Source organism: Sphaerodactylus townsendi, linkage group LG10, assembly GCF_021028975.2.
Source record: "Sphaerodactylus townsendi isolate TG3544 linkage group LG10, MPM_Stown_v2.3, whole genome shotgun sequence".
In the NCBI taxonomy this organism is placed as follows: Eukaryota; Metazoa; Chordata; class Lepidosauria; order Squamata; family Sphaerodactylidae; genus Sphaerodactylus; species Sphaerodactylus townsendi.
In genome coordinates this window covers 45476940-45500359 of record NC_059434.1, presented here as the reverse complement: position 1 = coordinate 45500359, position 23420 = coordinate 45476940, and the positions used below count along the sequence as shown (strand labels likewise).

General features: G+C 42.2%; 1 protein-coding gene across 8 annotated transcripts in view; it reads left to right on the top strand.

Moving 5' to 3' along the window:
* The window catches only part of TRIM2 (tripartite motif containing 2), a 76648-nt gene that overhangs the window by 42655 nt on the left and 10573 nt on the right, over positions 1 to 23420 (top strand). For 6 of the 8 annotated variants that reach the window (XM_048508971.1, XM_048508969.1, XM_048508972.1 and 3 more), the window contains exons 2-9: positions 1452 to 1633; positions 5776 to 6013; positions 9921 to 10072; positions 10728 to 10908; positions 12586 to 13309; positions 17980 to 18083; positions 21176 to 21343; positions 22118 to 22286. In XM_048508971.1, coding sequence (XP_048364928.1) covers positions 1500 to 1633; positions 5776 to 6013; positions 9921 to 10072; positions 10728 to 10908; positions 12586 to 13309; positions 17980 to 18083; positions 21176 to 21343; positions 22118 to 22286 — 1870 coding nt within the window. In that variant the 5' untranslated portion in view covers positions 1452 to 1499. Of the gene's footprint in view, positions 1 to 1451; positions 1634 to 5775; positions 6014 to 9920; positions 10073 to 10727; positions 10909 to 12585; positions 13310 to 17979; positions 18084 to 21175; positions 21344 to 22117; positions 22287 to 23420 lie in introns of those variants that run through there. The other 2 variants (XM_048508974.1, XM_048508975.1) reach the window with 2 other exon arrangements.

Genomic DNA, 23420 nt, shown 5'->3' with positions numbered 1-23420 from the left:
CAATTAGGACAATTTGAATTTCTTGTTACGCCCCTTAAGTTGAGCGGTGAGCTGGGAGTGTTTATGAAGTTGATAATGAGGTGTTGCATGAACATTTATATAAAGGAGTCGTGGTTTATTTGCATGATGTGTTAATCTGCACGAAGACCCTGGAGGAACATGTGCAGTTGGTGCGGTCTGTCTTAACCAAGTTGAGGGACCACAAAGTTACCCGCATCCTGGACTCTAGAATACACTTTAGCCACTTGCAGTGTTTAGTTGCTTGGAAACATTTCCCTAAAGGGGGAGATGAGTGGGTTAATGACTTGGATGTTTGGGCTTCCTGTTTGGTGCACAAGTTTCACTGCAAATATCCTCAGCGCCCTGGGGGCCCTGGGAATCACATTAAGGGTTATGTGATGTGGAAGGGAATGGAGAATATAATGGAAGTTGTTTTGGCACTTAATCCTTAGTTCTGGCAATGGAAGTTGAAATGCTTTATCCTAATGCTGTTTTCAATAAAGGAAATAGTTTGAACATGAACTCTCATTGTTGAACAGATCAGGGGCACAATATTGGGCTTTAAAATGGCAGCAGCATCTACAGGTCAGACCCTGGGACACCATAACTTCTAGTCAGCTTAAACCTGACGAGTAGTACTAATTAGGGTTGAGCAATACCGAAAATATTTGGTAAAATTCAGATTCGTGTTTATTCAGGTATAAAATTATCTGTATACGCGAATAAGACGAATATCACATTTGGTATACACAAATATATTCTGATTTTTCTGTATTTTGGTGAGGTTTTTTGGTTTTCGGTCTGTTTACAGTGGGAGCCAGCAGAAGATGGGGCTACCCCTTTGAGGATACATAACTTTGGATCCCCTAAACCAAATGTCACCAAATTCAAGTGGTATCATCAGGAGACTCTCCAGAAGATACCCTGAAATTTTGTTTTGTTGTTTTGTTTTGTTGGATGTATGCCACTTTTTATGCTTTCTATTCTGTTATCATGCCTCACTCCTTCCTCTCCCCAAAGTGTATGTAAGCTCTCCTGGCACTCATTTTATGGTTTTATGCTGCTTTATGTATTTAATGGTTTTTTTAAAAAAATGGTTTTCATATTGCTTTTATTGTCTTGCTGCTTTTAGTGTCTTCTGTGGTTTTAATTGCTTTCACCTATATATTATGTTCTCATTGGAATTGTTTTCAGAGAAGATAGAGAGTGTAATTTGCAAATGTGTAACATAAGCATGTGGAAATGGGCAACAATAGCTCAGTGTAATGAAGGCGTGTGATGGTTTCAACAAGCTACTAGTGTAGCATTTTCACACACCACACACTGAGGCTGCCATTTTTTTAAAAAAAATTCTCTGCATTCTTATTCTGATCATCCTTAAATTGGGACAAAGCACATTAGCAAAAGTTTTTTTAAAATTTCTAAAGGTGTGTTTGTTAAACAATTTGCAGCAGTGTGCCAGGTAAAAAAGAACGGGACCCACATGTCAGTGGTCTAGGATGGCCAGTGAAGGCTCCAACATCCCAAGTCCTGTCGTGCGTCAGATTGACAAACAGTTTCTGATCTGCAGCATATGCCTGGACCGTTACAAGAACCCCAAGGTACTCCCCTGTCTGCATACTTTCTGTGAGAGGTAAGCTTTAGTTCTGTACCCCAACCAAATTGTTTACAATTGGTCAGTCTCTCTGGATGTCTGCAGGGATTGCTGCCCAGAAATATAGAGTTGCACATGGGTTACAATGAACCGTGCACCATGCATCTGGTTGGAAAGTTCTCCTGAGATCTAAAACTGTTTAATGAGCAAGAGGCTAAACTGCCCTTTATCTTGGAGGAAGAACTGATCCTTAAGGAGGGGTCGCTCCCCACTTACCTCTTCGTGTGCAACTCCGCAGCGTCCCCGCGCCGAAAAGCCTCCGCGGCTTATGACCACGGAGACTATTTGCTCCCCACTCATTTGCCATTAAGGAGCTAACGCGGGCAGCCAAGAACGGGAGTTTCGTGGGAATAGAGGCAATGAAGCGTTTTCATTGGCTGGCACAGGTGTGCGTCATGGAAGGAGAGCAGGCCTCCATTTTCATTGGCTGGGATGAGGTCGTTTTTGATAGGCTCGGATGTCTGCACGTCATCAGAAACGCGCTGGAAGCTTTGGAAGCATTTGTTTGAGACGTCTGCACATGCTGACGTCAGCATAAAAATAAAGTGAAAATCAGTTCTTGCCGCCGCCACCGACTACTTGTCTGGTCTGGTCTGCAGCACCTCGCTGTGTGAATTCGCAAACTAAATTCGCTGTGAATTTGCAGCAATAAACCGCGAACAAAGGGAACAATATCGTCACGTCACGTTGTGCACACGTCTCAACGTCTTCATGTGGCTTCATTCCGCGCACTGACGGTGACGCCCTCCCCAAACAAAATGGAGGATTCTTTCCCCTGATTGGCCGGAAAGCTCTGCGCCCCAGCGAATCAACCGCGCGTCATCTTCCGGGTTCCCCACCACCCCACCACCCCGCGCCAAGCGCGGGGTTTGGGAAAATGTTGCTGTTTTTTGAAGAGCAGATTTGACGCGCGCCAGGGAGGAGGAAGAGCGGCAATTTCTGCGCAGCCGCGCAGTGGACGCTGGGGATGTGGGGAACGTCCTGGCTCCCCGCGTCTGAACAAGAGAAAACCCCGCGGCTAATGGTGAGTGGGGAGCGACCCGAGGAGGCAGCAGAATTACTTTAGTCTTATTACGAGGTTTTGGAATGTTACAGCTGCAATGTTACACTGTTCATTTTGTTTCAAGAAAACACTTCCTTTGTGTGCAGTGCATTTACACAAAGAATATGGAACTAGTGATTTCAGTCACAGAGAGTCTGTGTGGTAAAATAGCTAAAGGCACAGGCTCAGAAAGGTTGGGGACCCCTGAACTATGGCATCACATCCCCACTTTACTCCCCAGGCATCACCCTGAAATCTTCAGGAATTTCCTAGTCTGGAGGTGAAAGAAGGGCAGGATGAAAATGTAATGATGTGCTGTTCACATTAATTTAATTCTGAACACTTTAACCAGAAAACAGATGAACAGATAACATAATTTGAAGTGAATATGTTCAAAAGTCAGGTTGTAGATGTCTGCACATAAAATTTAGTTACTGAAAAGAAGATTCCATTGGCTACAGGGATCACTGTGTCCATGGATGTACATCAGTACTTTTAGGCGCAGGGCTCTTGTATCTTCAAGACTGAAAGCTGTAGTTAGTATTTTCCCTGGAACTGCATTTCTGTGCCAGAAGTTCAACCCTGTCTGAAAGTGAAATCTCCTGCAGCCATCTCTGTACTAACATTTTCCTTGCAGGCTTATTTCATTTTCTACAGTGCTTTGTAGGCAATTTTGAATGTGGTAGCACTAATAACTTTGTCTGCCTGCACATTAAAAAAAAACCCTATTTGGGGGCATATTAGTCAAATTCTGCCTGAAGTATAGTCACATGTATAGTTCTCTGCAGGCTAAATTTAGCTTTTTGGCATGCCATTAGAAACTGCCAGCATTTGTAGTCATGGGCCTAAAGCCAAAACTGGCCTGACCATAGCCTGTGGTGACTGGCCTGACCACAGATGCACAGATTTGCCTCACCACAGGCTGAAGCTGCTGGAAATTGGCACCGGCTGGGCCATTTCTGCTATCTATTACAGGCTGAAGCACTGATGAGAACAGCTTGAAAGATATCATTGGCTGAGAAGGAGGGCCACAATATCAATAATAATTTCATTCTGTGGGGTGCTGAAGGAGACTATCCACATTTTAATTTAGATTTAGACCTATTAATTTAATTCATTTATTTAGGTAGGTAGCTGGTGTCATCTTCAAAATGCTAGCATTAGTTTAGTGTAGTGTAAACAAAATTTCAAAAATGCTGCTATAAGACTACTGCCCCAGAACACACTCTTGGAGACATTTCTGAAGTACTTGATGATGTGCTAATTAACAATGAGATGTAAAATCTGTTGATAGAATCCAAAGGGTCACATATCTTAAAGGAGCACATGTGTTAGTCTTTTGACTTTCCCCTTCTGCCCTATGAGTCCTTTATGTCTGTAGAAAGTTGCTCATGAAGATCAGGAACTCTTTCCAGAGGATCATTAAGTGCACCATAAAATCTGGAACATGAAACAGTCATTGGCAATCCTGCCATACAACTAACTCTACTGTGATAACACATACACCAGAGTAGCTGTTTGCATTCTAATCAGGTCATGCAACCCTATCAGTAGATAACTAATGTGTTCTGGAATATTTTAGATCTAGAACATCAGCTATTAAACCATTCCTGATATGCAACCACAAATTCCATTGATAATAGGGATTTCCATCACTGGAAGATACTTTGTTCACATCCCTCATCCTGTTGCATATCAAAATGCTCCCCAGAATGCTGCTGTTGATACAAGGAACCGTAAGCAACATCATAAGGAGCAGAGATCTGCAGTAAAAGGGGGAAATCAGGGGAAATCACCATCCTTCCATTAGTGGGGTTGTACTGCTGGATCCAAGACAATGGCTTGGCCCTGAACATGCCGAAAGCATGTTGTAGTACTACCTGTGACTGCCTACCAAGTCTTGGCACAGAAAAGGAATTAGGATAATCATGTGCAAAAGAAGACAGAGTTGCTGAACTTTTCACTGCTGAACAGAAATGAAATTCAACAAGTATAGTTCTCATCCATGCAGAGGCAGAGCGAGGGGGAACTGCACCTGGGGCGCGCGTTTGTCCTGTGCCTCCGGAACACCCCCACCCACCCTGACCTGGAACCCACCCCACCATGTCACAGCCACACCACCGCAAGGCATGCCCCCCGGGCGTCAAGCCCCACCTGGCCCCCTGGGCGCTATGCCACTGCATCCATGAGAAAGGAAACATGAACTTGCCGAATTCCCTCTTTTCTACAAGGCACTGTTTCCTCCTTTGCCTCTGGTCCACAATGTAAAACATTCCTAAACTAGGATTCAGTTAGTAGTTCCTATTATCTGAAGCTTCAGCCACAGAGGCACTTTTTTTGAGAGAGTAGTTTAAGGGGTCATGATTGATGGAGACATTATTATGCCTCAGAGTAGTAAGCTGCAGTACTGAAGTCAAAGCTCTGTGTTCAATCCTGATAGAGGTTGGTTTCAAGTGGCCAGTCTAAGGTTGACTCAGTCTTCCAACTTTCCAAGGTTAGTAAAATGAGTATCCAGCTTGCTGGGGTGTAGGCGACTGGGGAAGGCAATGGCAAACCAACCTATAAACAAAGTCTGCCTAGTAATGTAATATTACCCCCAGTGGGTCAATAATGTCTTGGTGCATGCACAGGGAACTGCCTTTATACATTATTATCTCTATTGTCAAGTGTCATAGACTTAAATAGTACATAAAAACAAGGTTGACTGGAGCTGACTGAGTGAGAAAAAGGAAATTGGTGTGTATACTATAGGAAGATAAGGATGTTTTTTTTAAAAAAAAATCATATTAACATCAGACCTATGAAGAACTATTGTTTAGTCTGTCTCTACCTATCTCCCTGTATTTTTGCCACCTATCTAGCTAGAGTGTGCTTGCTGGAGAATGTATATTTTAAATGGATTAAGCTTACAGCATTTTCCCATCTGACAAGAATTGCAGGCCATGTAACAGTCAAACAACACTAGCAACTTACTGTACTTTTCTCCTATTAATAAATCAGATGACAATTTTTTTAAAAAAAATCCCATCCTGGTCTCAGCCTTTCTCTCTCTCTGTCTCTCTTTAACCTTCTTTGTTAGGTGCCTACAGAATTACATTCCTGCCCACAGCTTAACCCTTTCTTGTCCAGTGTGCCGCCAGACCTCCATCCTGCCAGAGAAAGGGGTTTCTGCACTTCAGAATAACTTCTTCATCACCAACCTAATGGATGTCCTGCAGAGAACACCAGACAACAGCATTGAGGAGTCTGCCATCTTGGAGACAGTCACAGCTGTTGCTGCTGGGAAACCTCTCACGTGCCCCAATCATGAAGGAAATGTAAGCCTACCACTCTCCTCTAATACCTATAGTTTGATGATTGGTTGCACCATCTTCTGTGTTTTGCTAATGGTTGGGTAGAGGAGGGTCCTTGTTTGTGTTTCTTCTTTCTAGTTCTAGGGTCCTTGTTTCTTCTTTCTAGTTCTAGGGTCCTTGTTTGTGTTTCTTCTTTCTAGTAAAAAGAAAAATATCCCAAGTATGATTGTGGTGCCGAAGTATTGTACTATTAAGCAGGAGTCTCAATTATACTACATATTATTGCTAGCTAGCTTAGATGTAAATTCTTCACAATACAGTAAGCTACTTTTTTTTTTTGCATCTGCCTTACTGGAAGAGAAAGCATGTCAGTTTGACTTGGCTAGGGACATTTTGTAGAAGGAAAATCCCTGTGTAAAAGCAAAAAAAAAAAACCACAGGAAAACCCTGCAAACACTACATAGGATATGTAGTGCATGCATAAATGGCCTGTGTGTTGCAGAGATGAAAGAACAGGTTTACCACCCAGTCCTGACAACCACTTGTTACTTCATCTGACTAGGGCTCACATCCACACATAGCTGGGTATTCCACTCTAATTACAGTGTACCAGTCATTTGCTATGGATTGGCTTGCCTGCATAGGATAATCCAGTTATGAATTATTGCTAATGATAGCGCAACAGCCAATAATTTGTGGATACTGTCTAGGAGGAGCAGCAGTGGTGTAGTGGTTTAGAGCAGGTGCATTCTAATCTGGAGGAACCAGGTTTGATTCCCCGCTCTGCTGCTTGATCTGGGGAAACTTATTTGAGGAATTCAGATTAGCCTGTGCACTCCAACACATGCCAGCTGGGTGACCTTGGGCTAGTCACGGTTCTTCTGAGCTCTCTCAGTCCCACCCACCTCACAGGGTGTTTGTTGTGAGAGGGGAAGGGAAAGGAGATTGTATGCCCCTTTTAGTCTCCTACAGGAGAGAAAGAGGGGATATAAATCCAAACTACTACTACTACTACTACTACTACTCTTCTTCCTTACACCATGCATGATACTTAGCCAGGTATGGTAAAATTCGGATTAGACTTTATACTACCCTTGTTATTTCACTAGTTGTAACAATTGTTTGTAACCAGCAGAGAAAGAGTCTGCAAAAACCACATGTTCTAACAAGGGACCTCAGGAATAAATGGAGCTCATGGCCTGAATTATTTCATCATTCCACTTGAGTTGGTTAGTTGGCATCGCTGCGGGTACATCAGTGAATGCCCTGCTGCCTTTAAAATGTCACAGAGTAATGCGAACTACGTTGGCAATCGTTGCCTCCAATGATTAGGAAGCTTTTTATACAAGTAGAAACACAATCCAGTGCTTGACAAATGGCAAGATAAACTCCTTAAGCTTGTCCAGAGGTAATGTAGCTTGTAGCCATTTGGCAAAGAGGAGACTTTCAGAATTGCAAAAGCTGGTAGATGGCTATCTCCCCCAAACATTTCCTGTTATTCCTTCCATTATTTCACTTGCAGAGCTGCTCACAGAAACAGAAAAAGACCAGTATCACTCAAAGCATAAACTTCTGGTATTCAGCTGAAAACAGTGTATGGCTAGTATTGTCTGTGTGGAATCTCTTTGTACTGAAATCCTTTGCTTTGGAAAACAGAATGAAAAGATTTGGGTTCATACATGAAGTAACTGCTCTAACGATATTAGGACTTGGGGCTGCAGCCAATTAGAATTGTTGATTCTGAGCTACTGGACCCCAACAACTACAGAGTGCATTTGGGGTGGGAGTAGGACTCTGCTAGCTGGATTCTAAACTGAGGCTTAATCCATAGTTTAGACAGCTATTTTGTAGGCATGAAGCAAGCTCCATTTTTTGAAAGCCTTGCATTTGGACTTGAACATCAGAACAAACCAAGATTGGACTCAAGTGTGTTCACAAGAGTAAATCAGGTTTGAGATTATCACATATTAACTCTGATTTCCTCATGATATCTGGATATAGGCACAAATCCTTCACAAGATATAATAGATAGGAAGTTGGAATATAGGATCAGCATCCCAGCACAGTCAATTAGTGGAAGCTTTAGCAGGATGGGCAGATGTAAATTGACATCACTCCTACACTTTTGATTTTATTGTAGAGTTTTTCTGGAATCCTAGAGCATTGCCCTGTGCACTATGCTATTACTTTTGGTTTCACACCAGACGGGACACTGTGGAATTGAGCAGTAGTAGAGAATGGAGACCACTGGTTGTGAGCCCTCCTGCCAGAGTGGGAGACTTGACAGCCCTACGGGACTAGGATTTGGAGAGACAGTTTTCATTCCCTCCCATATCCGTCTCTCTCAGCCTAATCTATCTCTCAGGGTAGTTATGAGGATAAAATGGAGAAGAGGAGAATGTTGTAAGCTGCTTTGAATACCACTGGGAAGAAAAGTGGTGGATAGATATGTTGAATAATCTCCTCGTAGAGATTATACCGTTGCAGAACGAGGAGAGTGCCAGTGGCTAAGCACTCTGAAGTAAAACTACTGAAGTTGGATTCACTTTCAAAGGCCTAAGACTAATACAACTGAAAAGCAGATAGGCAGACCAAAATTCAGTCCATTTCCGCCTTAAAAGTGGGGTTTAATGTGTCCAAAATGTTTGCATTTGCTTGTTAGAAGTAACACAGGAAATAATTTTGGTTATTGTTGGCCAAAATCAATGTAGACTGTTCTTTCCTCTAATTTATAAATTGTGGCAATGATGCTTTGAGCTCAAGATTGGGCTATTTTATACAAAACCATGAGTCTCAGATCAAAGAGAAGCTGCAGATGAGAAACTGGTATTGGAAAAATGGGTCCATTACACACAGCACAAATAAGATGTTCTGTGGATGTCTTAAAAAGCTGTCTCTTAATTTTTGTTCAGACAGCACAGACAAAAAAGGCACCAGAGGAGAAAAAGGCTTTTTCCCCCTGCCCAACCCTTAAAGCCTCTTGTCAGTTTCGTCAGCTGCTGGCACCCAACATTTTTTGTTGCAGGGATTCTTTGTGCATGCACTATTTAGTGAAGGTTACTCGAGACATCTGCTCTGCAGGCTCTGATCATGGATGCCTTTCCAGCCCAAAAAGTACATGGTTGGAATCTGCTCATCCTGCCAATTCTGACAATATATAGTTTTCCCTCTTTAAAAAAAATTGATGGGCTTTTTTGAAACTATGCAGACACGATTTCAGAATCACAGCCAATTTTCATATCATGTCTCCATGGCTTCTATGATAGCTCATCAACATTTTTTAAAAGAAAGCTATATATTGCCCATGGAAAACTATATATTGCCCAGGATCAGAGCCTGCAGAACCAACATCCGGGGTAACCTGCACCAAATAGCTGTGTGCATAGAGAACCCCTGCAGCACAAAATGTCACAAGCCAGCCGCAGAGGAAACTGACAAGAGAGTTTAATGGTCGGTCTGGAAAAATTAGACCTCTCCTGAGCTCAGCTCATCTAGCAGGAGATGACTTCAGGAAAACAGTTCACATTTTAGCGACTTCACAAAAAGACAGCTCAAGATTAAATAAGGCATCCTGAGGACATCTTGGGGAAAAAGCTGTACAGAGTTCCTCCCCAGGACACCTTTTTTTCTGTCCTCAGGATGTCTTACTTGTATTGTGCAGAATAGACCGTGGTAACTCTTTCCTTCTTGCACTCAGAATGCCAGGAGTTCAGTCTGACACCACCTCAGCATTTCGCATGAGATGTTGACAAGATCATGACCTGAGACATATGTCTCCCCTCCCCTATAGTTTTGTGTGTTTGTTGTAATATCCAGCCTGATGAAGAACTCCAAAGCTTGTGTGGTGTTTTGTGTCATAATGGCTAATCCTAACAAAAACTATTGTGTGGCTTGTACTTATGTTTGGATTTCTCTTCCTCATTGTAACCAGCTGATGGAATTTTATTGCCAGTCTTGTGAGACAGCCATGTGCAGGGAATGTACAGAAGGAGAGCATGCAGAGCATCCAACAGTACCTCTCAAAGATGTAGTAGAACAGCATAAGGCTTCACTTCAGACTCAGTTAGATGCTGTCAACAAAAGGTATGGAACTTTCTGTGTGATATTCACTACTGGATTTATAGCAGTCTGACAACAAAATCAAAGCTAGATTCTACTTTAAGCAAGCTTATTTTTATGGTGCTTCAAAAGAAGGAGCCATTGGACATTGGTGGTGGGACAGGAAGTACCAATATTTCATGTTTCCTGTTTCTTTTGCTTCTATATATTACTAGCTACTATATATTATAACTATGGCCATATTTTTGACAAATTTGTTGTCTGGCTTGCGCATTCACTTCTTTCCTACTCTTGAGAGCAGTTGATAGTTCATGTTTGGTAAGCCTTGAATTTAGCTCCAGTACACCATGAAGTTTGAATGCAGATCCTTGGAGGAAGCCTTCAGCCGTGCTCCCTATAGAAAGGAGTGGAAAACAGGGGAGTGAGAAGGAGTTTGCAAGAAAGGCAACAAGCTGTATTAGTGCTGAGGACACATGGAGCCTGAATGTGGCAGAAGTCAGTTCAATAGAATCTCCTCAAGATTAGGGACTGAACATAATTTGTACCATGATTTAACCAGTGAATAAAAATCTCCTAACATTAAAATTTGTAATGCTGAAGATTAAAAAATAATTTTGTCATATGAATTCAAAAAGAATATATTTGGAAACCAAATTTCACTATTGTTTATCTCCCTCAGGCTTCCAGAGATAGATTCTGCACTTCATTTCATATCAGAAATAATACATCAGTTGACCAATCAAAAAACGAACATCGTAGATGAAATTCATTCCACTTTTGATGAACTCCAGAAGACATTAAATGTTCGCAAGAGTGTGCTTCTTATGGAACTGGAAGTGAATTATGGCCTTAAACATAAAGTAAGACCCTGACTCTTGTCAGAAAGTGCTCTCTCTTTGAACTGTAGGTGCCCCTGAAAGGAAATGATATCTCAACTCTCATCTTCTACTCTGTTTTCCCCTACACCAAAAATAAATCCTAGTTACAGATTCTCCAGCGCAGCTGATCTGGTCATGTGGGGGGCACAAAATCATGGAAAAAAATAAGACATTCCCTGAAAATATGCCCTAATGCATCTTTTGGAGCAAAAATTAATATAAGATCCTGTCTTATTTTCGGGGAAACAGGGTAGTTGAAAAATATAAAAACATGGTTTGTATGCAATAAACATTTAATTTAACTGGAAATTTTTCCATCTTGGTTTACATTATGTGGAAATGAGTGGCTTTTGCAAGCAAAGCTTCTGTAATATTGCCCTTCGGGGATAGGCGGCCTATAAGTTTAATAAAATAATAATAAATAATAATAATAATAAAATTTGTTTGAAAGAAACAGAAATTGGAAGCAGTTTAACTGCCAGTTCCTCATAGATTCCATGAGAATGTATTAATATATCCACATTACTGAGTTTTGAAAACTGGAAATTAAACTAATGTCACAATTGGAATTTTATCATCTGTTTCATTAGCCATAAGACCTAAAATAAAAAGCAAATATGACTGCTTAATACATCTGTATTAGACAAAATTGGTGATAATATAGCTAACAATGGATGTATAAAAATTAGATAGCTATCACATTTTGTCAGCATGTCATTTGTGTTCTTAATGTGTGCTAAAATCCAACTGCCTGCAAATAAGTCATATTATATAGTAAAATAATTTCCCTTCTGTGTAGTAAAAGAGAAAATCAGCTAAAAAATATACACCTCCAGTTTTAAACCATCCTTTCATTTGAATTAATTCTTCTTGACACTTGCATTTAGTTCATTTAACCCATAAATGAGGTTGTGATCACTTTGGGAATTCTTGTTGAATTATTTATTTATTACAGCCATGTTCTTGAAGATGCTGATGACACTCAGTTTTTTCTATAGATGAAGGGCCAACTACCCCCCCCCCCCCCCCCCCCCGATACTTTGACAGTGTCTAGAGGCCCTATCTGGATGATTGAGGAAAAACAGACTAAAGCATTGTTTATAAAACTGGTAGTTTGCATGTTGCTATAGCATGTGTTAGGTACACCTAGATCTTATTCACACACAGTGTTACCTGGAAGTGTAGCCCCCAACCAGTATGCTTGCTTCTCATTTTTTGGTCCAAGAACTCTGCACTTCTTCATGTTGAACTGCATCTTGTTAATACCTGCCCACTTTTTCATTGTGTTAGGATCACATTGGATTCAATCTTTATCTTCTGGGGTGTTCACTACATCAACTTAATAGGGTATTTTTAACACCGCTGTGTTTTACCTTACTATAATTCATATTGAACCTCACCAGCTACTCTCAGCTCTTTCAGTTTTCTGCTTCATTTAGCTTTGTATTCAAACACAACAGATTTTAAGGGTTCCAGGTTCAGTCCCCGGCAGCTTCACTTTAGAGATTTCAAATAGAACTAGGAAATGCTACTGTCTGATCATGGAGAAGTGCTGCAAGTCCAAGCAGACTATACTGGCCTGGACAAACCAGTAGTCTGACTCAACGTAGCACAGCTTTGTATGTTCAACACAGTCATTGTGTTTTATTCTCTGTCCAGGTCCTGCAAACTCAGCTTGACACTTTATTGGAAGGACAGGAAAATATTAAGAGTTGCAGTAACTTTACTGCCCAGGCACTCAATCATGGAACAGAAACTGAAGTCTTACTGGTTAAGAAGCAAATGAGTGACAAGCTGAATGACCTATCTGTACGAGACTTCCCGCTGCAGCCCCGTGAAAATGATCAGTTAGACTTCATAGTGGAAACAGAAGGGTTGAAGAAGTCCATTCATAACCTTGGTACTATTTTAACTACAAATGCTGTTGCCTCAGAAACGGTGGCCACCGGTGAAGGACTGAGGCAGACTGTAATCGGACAGCCTATGTCAGTCACCATCACAACCAAGGACAAGGATGGTGAACTCTGTAAAACTGGAAATGCTTACCTCACTGCTGAGCTGAGTACCCCTGATGGAAGTGTAGCAGATGGAGAAATACTTGACAATAAAAATGGCACTTATGAATTTTTGTACACTGTCCAAAAGGAGGGGGACATCACCCTCTCATTGAGACTGTATGATCAACATATTAGGGGCAGCCCCTTCAAACTCAAGGTGATCAAGTCAGCAGATGTATCTCCTACCACTGAAGGTGTTAAGAGGCGTGTGAAGTCTCCTGGCAGTGGCCATGTGAAGCAGAAAGCAGTAAAAAGACCAGCCAGTATGTACAGCACAGGCAAAAGGAAAGAGAACCCCATTGAAGATGACCTAATCTTCCGAGTAGGTAAGGAATGTGCCTGTCTTGTAAATTCAGAGTATGTTCAACTTAAGTCACCTTATTTTAAAGTTAACATTTTAGAATGTTAACATTCAAGCAGAAATAAATCAAAGTGGAATACTGCATTTTCTTACAGATTGTAGGGATCACATTTTATGAGAAATCCAATGCTACCACAGAGATCGAGGCCATAGTGCCGGCTGACTGGAGGTTTAATGCTTTCTCTGTTGCCATTTTTGCAGTAGAAATCAGGCTTTGCCCCCGCCCCATCCCAAGTTGCCAGTAGGTTGCCAGTAGCTCTGGTAGGGAAAAAGACTGTAAGCAATCTATTTTTGTTTGAACCAGAGTAGCTTGAGGGAAGCAGCTTATTTCTGCGGGGGTTGGGAATGGGAGGCACTGTGTTATGGTGGTTCTCCTCCTACCTCAGTGGCAGATTCCTGAGAGCAGGAGTGGGGGACAGCTGCTCGGGACTCTTGGATCTCTCTTATGAGGTTCCCCAGAACCAGGTGCTGTTCCCTGTGTTGTTTAACATCTGCTTGAAACTGCTGGGAGAGGTCATCACGGGGGATGGAGTGGGCTGTCACCAGTATGTTGAAGACATCCCACTCTACCTCTCAGTTCCATCTGCATCAAGTGAGGAGCTGTCGGTGCTGGACTGGAGGCTATCATGGGCTGGATGACGGCAAATACATTGGAATTGAATCCCAAGAAGATTGAGGTGTTGGGTGTGTTGGGTCCCAAGGCCGGAAGATTAAGGGGCATCCAATACTGAATGGGGTTGTTTTAGCCCAGAAAGATAGGGTATGGGACCTGGGGGTTATCCATTTCTTTGGACTACTGCAAATATTATAATTTATCTTTTTTTTTTACCAAGCTGCAGATTTCAGTGTTATTTTTGTCCTCGTCTCATCAGATTTCATCTGTATAATTAAGCCAGCATTTCCAGTTGTTTTCAGCCAACAGCAGTTACCAAATGTTGCTTAAACAGATGATTTTCTTTCCATTGTGTCTGCTGGTTCTTTGACTTTGTAGTGCTCTTTTAATTTGTTCTCCTATTTCCATCTGGAAGCCCTTTGCTTTCATTTTGCATCCTCCAGCCTGCCTTATTTATTTATCTGTCCACTTGCTTCACGCCTGTCACTGAAGTCCTTGAGCAGGGTATAATTTGTAAAACAAATTATGCAAATATAATCACATTTGTTAACTTTACATGCTGGCGATGACCTCCATAATATTGAAGACTCTGCTGCCTATTTGCACATTAAGCCAGTCTCTAACTCCAGCTGTTTCTTATCTAAATTATCTATCTTCTCCTCACCAACCTTGCCGTTCTTCTTCTGGTTCTTCTTTGTCTGTTTGTTGTTTTTCCCTGTGTCCAGCATCTTTGTGCTTCTTCTCTTTACTCACTGATTTTCATTCACTTAAATGTGTTTCCTCTCTTCAGTTGATTCACTTCCCTGCTTTAATACTTGTTCATTTCAACATACTATAATGAGTAGTGTTTTGACTTTTTCTCCTATCAGTTAAAATAAGGCAAATAAAAGCTGAGATGGTTGCTTTTTGGGAAACTGAAGGCTTCCAGGATACCTTTTATATAGTTTGAGCTGCAAATATCTCTATATCTCTATAATTTGTTTTTTTCCAAATCAACAAGCATCTTCCCTATGTCCACTGCCAAAGCCATTATGACCTTTGTTTTTTTACAACATTTATATCCTGCCTTTCTCCCCTAAAAAGAGGCTCCGAGGTGGCAAACAACTAAAACATATATGATCAAATCACATTTTAAAACCATTAAAATCACACCCCCAAAAACTCTTTTCATTAAATCAATCAAAAACAGAGTTAAAATAATACAAAACATAAAAACTGCAATTAAAACATTAGGCAGGGAGGAGGGATCATTGACAGAATGCCAAACGGAAGATAGCAGCAGACAAATTTCCCTGGAGAGGAAGTACTAGAGCTTTGGTGCCATGACTGAGAAGGCTCTTTCCCAGGTTGCCAGCCACCTAGACTCAGAGGGCGCCCAAAAGCAGGGCCTCCAAAGATGACTGTAGGGATTGTGCCAGTTCATAAGGCAGGTTCATATATGGAATCATAATGTTGATATTAGCTTCAGAGATCTCCCTGTGAAAGCAGACTCACTGGAGGCACAAGTATACAATACACTTTTCATATGTCCAGTTATGGGCACAGTACCAGACTTGCAGTATGCTGGGGCAATTCACTTTAGAAAGTGCTTATTCACTCTGCACTTTAAGGAAGTGCTGTAACTGAGAAGAAGCTTCCAATTTCCCTCCTACCATGCTTTCACCAGAATAAACAAAACCAGAGAAAAGGGGCCCTTTCCTGCCCTTTCCACTGGCAAAAACAGAGAGAGGGGGAAACAGGAAATTCCTTCTCCTTGCCTGCAGCAGTTCCTTGCAGCACCAAGTGATCAAGCCCCTTTTTAAGGTGAATCTTCCTTAAAGTACATCTGACAGCAAGTCCAGTTGCACTCTTGTAACCCAATACATGATGGATGCCTCATGTAGTCTGGCCCTGAGTTGTAGTTCTTCCCAGGGTTGAGCTCAAAAAACAAACAATTTTGACAGTTTGTAACAGAAGCCAGAAAGTCATAGCACTGATTAGTTGAACCCTGTGTCATCAGACCCTTTCCCCCACCCCTGGCAGCAGTTTTTCAACTTTTAAAAAGTAGATTGAGGTTTCTAATAGCGACAATTAATCTTTGACTGAATAAATCTACATGGAACTTTAAACTGCAGGAAAAATGATGAATAGGCCACTCAAAGTATGAGGCAACCACTTTTAGAATTTCTGGTGTTTGGAGGTCACCCTGTGAGAAAAAGAATTGCAGCAACTACTGTTGTAGATGACTTGAAAGTTTTCAAGTCTGACTTGCATGCATTGTGATTGCTAATTTCCAAATCCAGTACGCAGGAGGTGAGCATAGTGAAAGACACTCTGCTGCCATTAAGCTCTTTATAATGGGCCTCAGGTTGTACAATGGCTTTTCTCCTTTGAAGTAATGTTGTTAATATCTGCAACCTCTGCTCATTCTCTTGTGCTCGACTTCTCTCTGCATTAATCTACTAACTGCCTTCAGTGATAGGAACAGCAGTCTTTGGCTTACTAGTCTGTGCTGTTCCCAGTGCAATAGTGTGTTCTGAGATTCTGATGCAACCCCCCCCCCCTTCCCCAATAATTTCTTTTGTACTTTCTTTGTGAATAATTTATGGTACAAACAATAGTACCATTGAAAACTGCAAGTACAGAAGCACATTAGCAGAAACTGTTAGTAGCCTGTTTCACCTTTGGAAGGAAGAAATGAGATAGAACCCTGGGATACCTTTTCCACAGAAGCTTGCATCTCTATACATTTGGGGCTGGTCTTGTCATGGCCATTTCCACATGGGTTATTGGCCCCAGTTTCAATGCTGTCAGGATGTAGGAGAGTTTCCCTGCTTCCCAGAGTATCATGGCACAGTCTTGCAGCTTCTGGGTTTTCTTGGGCTTTCCCCTGATCTCTCTCTGGCTCTTTCCACAAATGCAGAATAATACACTTTCAATCCACTTTCACAATTGTTTGCAAGTGGATTTTGTTATTTCGCACCATAAAATCCAGCTGCAAAGTGCACTGAAAGTGGATTGAAAGTTAATAATTCTGCATGTGTGGGAGGGGTCTCATTCCTGCTTTGCTGAGAAGTTATAAGAAAGATTGCAACAAAGCTTAGATGACTGCCATGTGGGTGGGAAAGTTTGGATTTTCCTGTTCCTGCCCTGCACCCATTTTTCCTGTCCTTGTTCTCATAGTGATCACCACTGCTCCATAGATTTTTTAAAAAGTCACCAGTTGAATTTTATTTTACTGTTTCACGTGTAGACCTGTGAGGAACTTGCAAGGAAGGATTCTTGGTTGCAGTTGCATTCTGCTCATGCCCTGTTTGCTTGGCCACCCCACAGAAGTGGAGATGGGGCAGTGGGGGGCAAAAGCAAATCCTTCATATTCTTTCCCCTCATTTACCTGAAGCTTTGCTGTGGGGTGGCAGCGGCAGTGGCAGGATAACTTCTGTGTACCCAGTAGAGGGCAACTCCTTTTCCATGTCTCTGCTTGTTGCAGTTTTGCAGCATCAGTGGCAGGGTGGATGGAAAGTGTCAGCCATGGCACTGTGTTTTGCATGCTGCCCCTCCTCTACCACTGTTCTGGAAACATTGGAGGTTCCTGCTCTCTCCACACACACACACACCACACCTTGTAGTGCCATAGGCTGACAGAGGAATGTTGGTGCATTTTTTGTGTGCTTCCACAGGCAATTAGCAAGTATTTCCAGACTATTTGTGAAAACTCATTCCAAACTGTACCCAGAAATTCAGTGGAAAGAAAGGATAGCTACTAGAGAATTCAAAAAAACATGTGTGAAGTGTTATATGGATAACATATACTCTGTATGAACTAACAGCTGATCCCCAAAAGAGGCACAGCCTTCTAATCTATTTGACTTTAATGGATTTGGAATGTTTGTTTAAGATGCCACTGTTTGTCTGTCTGTTATGATCACAAAAGAATACCTCTAAAACCAGGTGCCTTAAAGGGTTGGTGTGGGAAATTTTGCCATCACATACTTGATTGGTCTATACTGCCTAATTTGGTTTGTGTTCCAAACTCTTTCTAGGTACCAAAGGCAGAAACAAAGGAGAATTTACAAATCTTCAGGGAGTTGCTGCATCTACAAATGGAAAAATATTAATTGCAGACAGCAATAACCAGTGTGTACAGGTAAGGTGTCTTTTTTCTCTTTTACATTGAGAGATCTTTATGGGCGGGATCACAGTATTTCATGGGAATGGAACACACATGCTTCTGAAAGGGAGCTTAATCCTTCCACCCCTGCTTAGTGTCACCTATAAAAACCTTGCCTCAATGCTCTCCTTGAAAGGGAAAATATTGGGTGACTTCCCAGTATGCCATCTGTTTTGACCAAAATGCTTTTTGAATGATTTAATCCCAAATTAATGCTAATTCTGTAGTTCTTTTCTACTGAACGTTGATTTGATTCTCTTATGTCATTTGTCCCTGCCTTTGATAAATGTAATTTTGTTGTGTTATCTAAATTATTTTATACTTCAGAGCTGAACCAGGGGCAGCCACCAAAATGGGATCCCTGAGTGAAGTTCTCCCATTCCATATCATGGAGTTCAATTTATGTCATCTCTTCCGGTCATTATGCTATGCACTCCCTCATACTTTCTCTGCAAAATTGGCTGACATTGACTGAGGTAGAACAGTGCACAGCATAGTAATGTCTTTAAGTGACATAATTTGGAATGAAAAGAGAATCTGAATGAATTTTCAGTGGCCACCCCATGTCTCCTTGGATATTATGGGGCGGGCAACCCAGTCCAAAGAGAAAGGAATCAGCAAATGGAGCTGGCACAGGGCCACACTGGCACATTTGCCCACCCACCAGCATAAGTGGCACTTGCACCAGTGGGGAGGGCAAACTGGAAGGCAGGTGAATGCCACCCCCCAGCTGTGCTGGCTTAAACCTGGTCACCAGCATAGCTGGAGGGTGGAGTAGAGGTGTTCCTGGGGGCGGGTTAAACCAATGTTAGTCAGCTTCTACTGTCCTTTAAGGCCAGGAATGCCCCCAGCATAGTGCACAGACTCCCTTTTGCCTATAGAAGACTTTCCAGCCAGCCGGGGCAGGGTTCAATTTTGCAAGCTCCCCACACTGCCTAGAAAGCCCTCTGGAGGTGGTGTTGCAGTACAGGAGTGATGCCACCCCTGCCTGCCACAGCCTCTGGATTGTGCCATTAGACATGAAGGTTTGGGGGTTCTCCAGAGGACGTGAGGTTAAAATAACTGCCACTGGGAGGAATAACTGGTTGTGACTAGTTGGTTTTGTGTGTGTGTGCGCGCGCGCACGCGCCACTCTGGTGATTCATTACTTTCAGTAAGATTGTGTAAACACAACATAAGAGAAACTGACTCTGCCAATGAGTCACTGTGCCTCAACATCCATGCAAAGAGAGGCTGGCAGTATGCTGTGATCTGGAGGTAGGACTCTATGATCCTCCTGAGGACCTTGGTCTATGGACTGAATAATACTGCTATTAATAGTATGCCAGTGACTGACCGTGATGGTTCACTGCAGAGATGCATGATGGCAAATATGCACACCAACTGCATAACATGTAAGTAGACTATAGTTCACCATAATAAGTGACTGTGGTGCAGAGGCGTAGCTACCATGGGGACATCCGGGGACAAGTGCCCCGGGCGCCACCTTGTGGTGGGCGCAAAAATTGCAGGCTCGTTTATGGCTTTTTCTATTTTTCAGGTTTTTTCCATTTTTGGCCTGCAGGGGGCGCAGTTTTTCGGCTAGCGGCACCAAAATTTCAGAGTATTGTCAGGTGGCTCTCCTGATGATACCAGCCAAGTTTGGTGAAGTTTGGTTCAGGGGGTCCAAAGTTATGGACCCCCAAAATGGGTGACCCCATACTCCATTGTTTCCAATGGGAGCTAATAGTAAATGGGGCTACCATTTTGAGGGTCCATAACTTTGGACCCCCTGAATCAAACTTCACTAAACCTAGGTGGTATCATAAGGATAGTCTCCTGCTGATACCACCCAGGTTTGGTGAAGGTTGGTTCAGGGGGTCCAAAGTTATGGACCCCCAAAATGGGTGACCCCATACTCCATTGTTTCCAATGGGAGCTAATGGTAGATGTGGCTACCCTTTCGAGGGTCCATAACTTTGGGCTTCCTGAACCAAACTTCACTAAACCTGGGTGGTTTCATCAGGAGAGTCTTCTGAAGATAGCCTAAAAGTTTGGTACTGTTAGCTTAAACATTGCTCCCCTGACAGGCACCCTCAAATTTTCCCCAGGTTCTCTCTTTAAATCCACCCCCTTTGGAGTGGATTTAAAGGGAGAATCTGGGCTCCAATTAAAAAAAACATTGAAAGTATTGTTGAAGGCTTTCAAAACTAGATTCAACTGGTAGTTGTGAGTTTTACAAGCTGTGTGGCCGTGGTCTGGTAGATCTTGTTCCTAACGTTTTGCCTGCATCTGTGGCTGGCATCTTCAGGGGTGTATCACAGAGAGAAGTCTGTTATAAGAGAAGACTGGACATAGTGTATAATAGACTTCTCTCTGTGATACACCTCTGAAGATACCAGCCACAGATGCAGGTGAAACATTAGGAACAAGATATACCAGACTACGGCCATGCAGCCCAGAAACCCACAATAATCAACATTGAAAATGATGCTGTTTGGGATGGGGAATCTACCCTGAAACAGCATCACTTTCAATGTTGTTTAAACTAGGGGGCTCAGAGTCTCCCCTTAAGGTGCATTTAGAAGGAGAATCTGGGATCTGTAGTTTAAACAACACTAAAAGTGATGCTGTTTCAGGGTGGTTTCCCCGCCTTCAAAAAATAGCATCACTTTCAATGTTGTTTAAACTAGGGAGCCCTGGGTGTGTTCAGATTTGTGTGTTGGGGCCTGTTCTATAATGTGATGGTGACTTTGAGATGACCTGGTGCAAAAAATGTTGTTTGGTTGTGGTGGGGGAGGGACGCTGCCCATATGGGGGGGGGGGGCGCAAAACTCAGATTATGCCCCGGGCTCCATTTACCCTAGCTACACCCCTGCTGTGGTGCACAGTTAAAAGATTTTCACTTGCAAAAGTTGTCATTCTTGGTACTCACATGTTTGATGTGGATCATTGCCTTTTTCATAGAGGAGGACCAGCAGAACCAGCAGCGCTGGTTCTAATACAGGGCCATGTGATCATTCAACCCCTATGTACATTTGTTATGGGTCCTGTCTACATTTAATATTAAAGTTTTTTTTAAATTCTAGCTATTTTCCACTGATGGTCAGTTCAAGAGTCGTTTCGGTATCCGGGGAAGATCTCCTGGCCAGTTACAGCGGCCCACAGGAGTGGCTGTGCATCCCTGTGGTGACATTATTATTGCTGATTATGATAATAAATGGGTTAGCATCTTCTCCTCGGATGGAAAATTTAAGGTAAGCTTGAAGTCCTATTGTTGTGTGTTTTAATTTCCCTAAAGAAATAGGGTAGTCCTCTCTCAGTTGGGAAACTGCTGGAGATTTTGGAATGGAACCTAGGAAAGATGGGTTTGGGGTGGGAGGGACTTCTGGAGATCAGTTGTTATTTGGGAGATCTCCAGCCGCCACCTGGAAGTTGGCAACTCCCAAAAGGAGCCGCTGTCTTTGGCAAATAAATGGGAAGAAATCATTCTTCATTCTCACAAGATACCTTATTGCGGCCAGGAGGCTTAATTCAGGCTCTCCGTGTTCACTCAGCTGATTTTCCCTGTGACATAGTTGTCTTCTGCTTCTTTCAGAGTAATTGCACGCATAGTCAATATTTCATGACTAGTCCATCTCCTTCTGCATCTAGAATTGTTTAAAAATAAATATTTATTGAACTCATGGAATCCTTAATAAATTATTAATGGTGTCTCAGGCCCCACCTGGCCTGGTTACTCTAAGGTTATCCGTTTGTGTATAAAAATCAAGTCTTGTTCAGATTTTTGTTGTGATAACCTATTTGGATTTGATAATGTGTATTATCTTAGCTAACACCCAGAAGACTATGAACAGTATATCTAGTCACAGCATAACTTTGATGTGTCCCTAACATGCGGACATCATCTTGAGGCATATATCAAGTTCTGTTCCCTGAGAAAGTGTTTAAAATATGAATTTGTTACATATAGTTTCTGAAATTGCATCATTTGTGGATTTAAAAGGAAATTGAACTGTTTTTTTCCACAGACAAAAATTGGATCAGGAAAACTTATGGGACCAAAAGGTGTTTCGGTGGATCGCAATGGACACATCATTGTTGTGGACAACAAAGCATGCTGTGTGTTTATCTTCCAGCCAAATGGGAAAATAGTAACCAGGTTTGGAAGTCGAGGCAACGGAGATAAGCAGTTTGCAGGTACCCTTCGTTGGTCCAAAATTTAGGGAAGATGGGCAGGCTTCATACATTTTTTTACAAAGAAACAAAACACATTCAGACTTTTAATATTTTTTTTTTGCTTACAAAAGAGTAATGTTTCATTCAGCATATTGGTAGCCCAAATTTAGGTAATTAATTAATCAACATTGTTTGTTCTGCTTCTGTGCTCCCCTCCCCCCCCCCACCCCCACACACACCTCACAGTAGCCATATAGTTGTAAAAAGAATCACTGGCTCTCAAGTTACAAATGGTCAAGGCAGAAATAGGCCCTTTAATTCTTATCTATTGCTCTGAAGAGCATGAATGTCACGGTTCATAATCTGTTCTTCACATTATCAGTGAATCTGAGGTAGTGATCCAAAACACTTTCTGCTCCTTTTAAAAATATCTTGCCGAATACAGTGGTGCAGTTGCTAAGGCTGCAGTTACTCTTTAACCAGACCAGTCAATAAGAACATTTGTTCTGTGCCAGAGAGTGTATCAGTCTTGATGAGACATCATCTGGTGCCTGGAAAAGGTTCAGGGCAATGACCCAAAAGAAACGAGGTCTGACTAGGTTTTCATAATATCCCATGATTTCTCCAGGCTTGTTCTGTAGAGGTACTCATCAAAAAAGCTGGGGTTTTTAGACATCTGATCCGGCTCCCATTAGAGATGAAGTCTGCAGACAGTTTAATGGAATTGCTCTGCAGAATCAGGTATACAGTTGCACAAGCAATTCAGTTGCAAGTAACTAGTTTGTCAAATTCAATTTGATTGACATCACTGTGTGTTTCATGCAATCATAATTTGCCATGAGTCATGTCGGGGTTCCCAGCCCTGTTTTATAGACAAATGTGAGCATGAGATCAGGTCTGAAGTCCAATTTACCCTGCTGTAGGGCCCCACAAACTGCAGCAAAAAGGGAGTCTTATGGATGCTGAAGCTCAGGGAAATGGTATAGGGGATAGACTGATGGTCCCCTCATGCTTCCCTCAGAGCACTTAGGAGCATTAGTTCCCCCTAAAGTTGCATCTGACTGTAAAACAGATCAGAGAACCCTGGCCTGCTTTTTTGGCAGAGATTGAAATAGCTCAGTTCTCCACCCTCCTCAGAGAGTATCTCACAGGTAT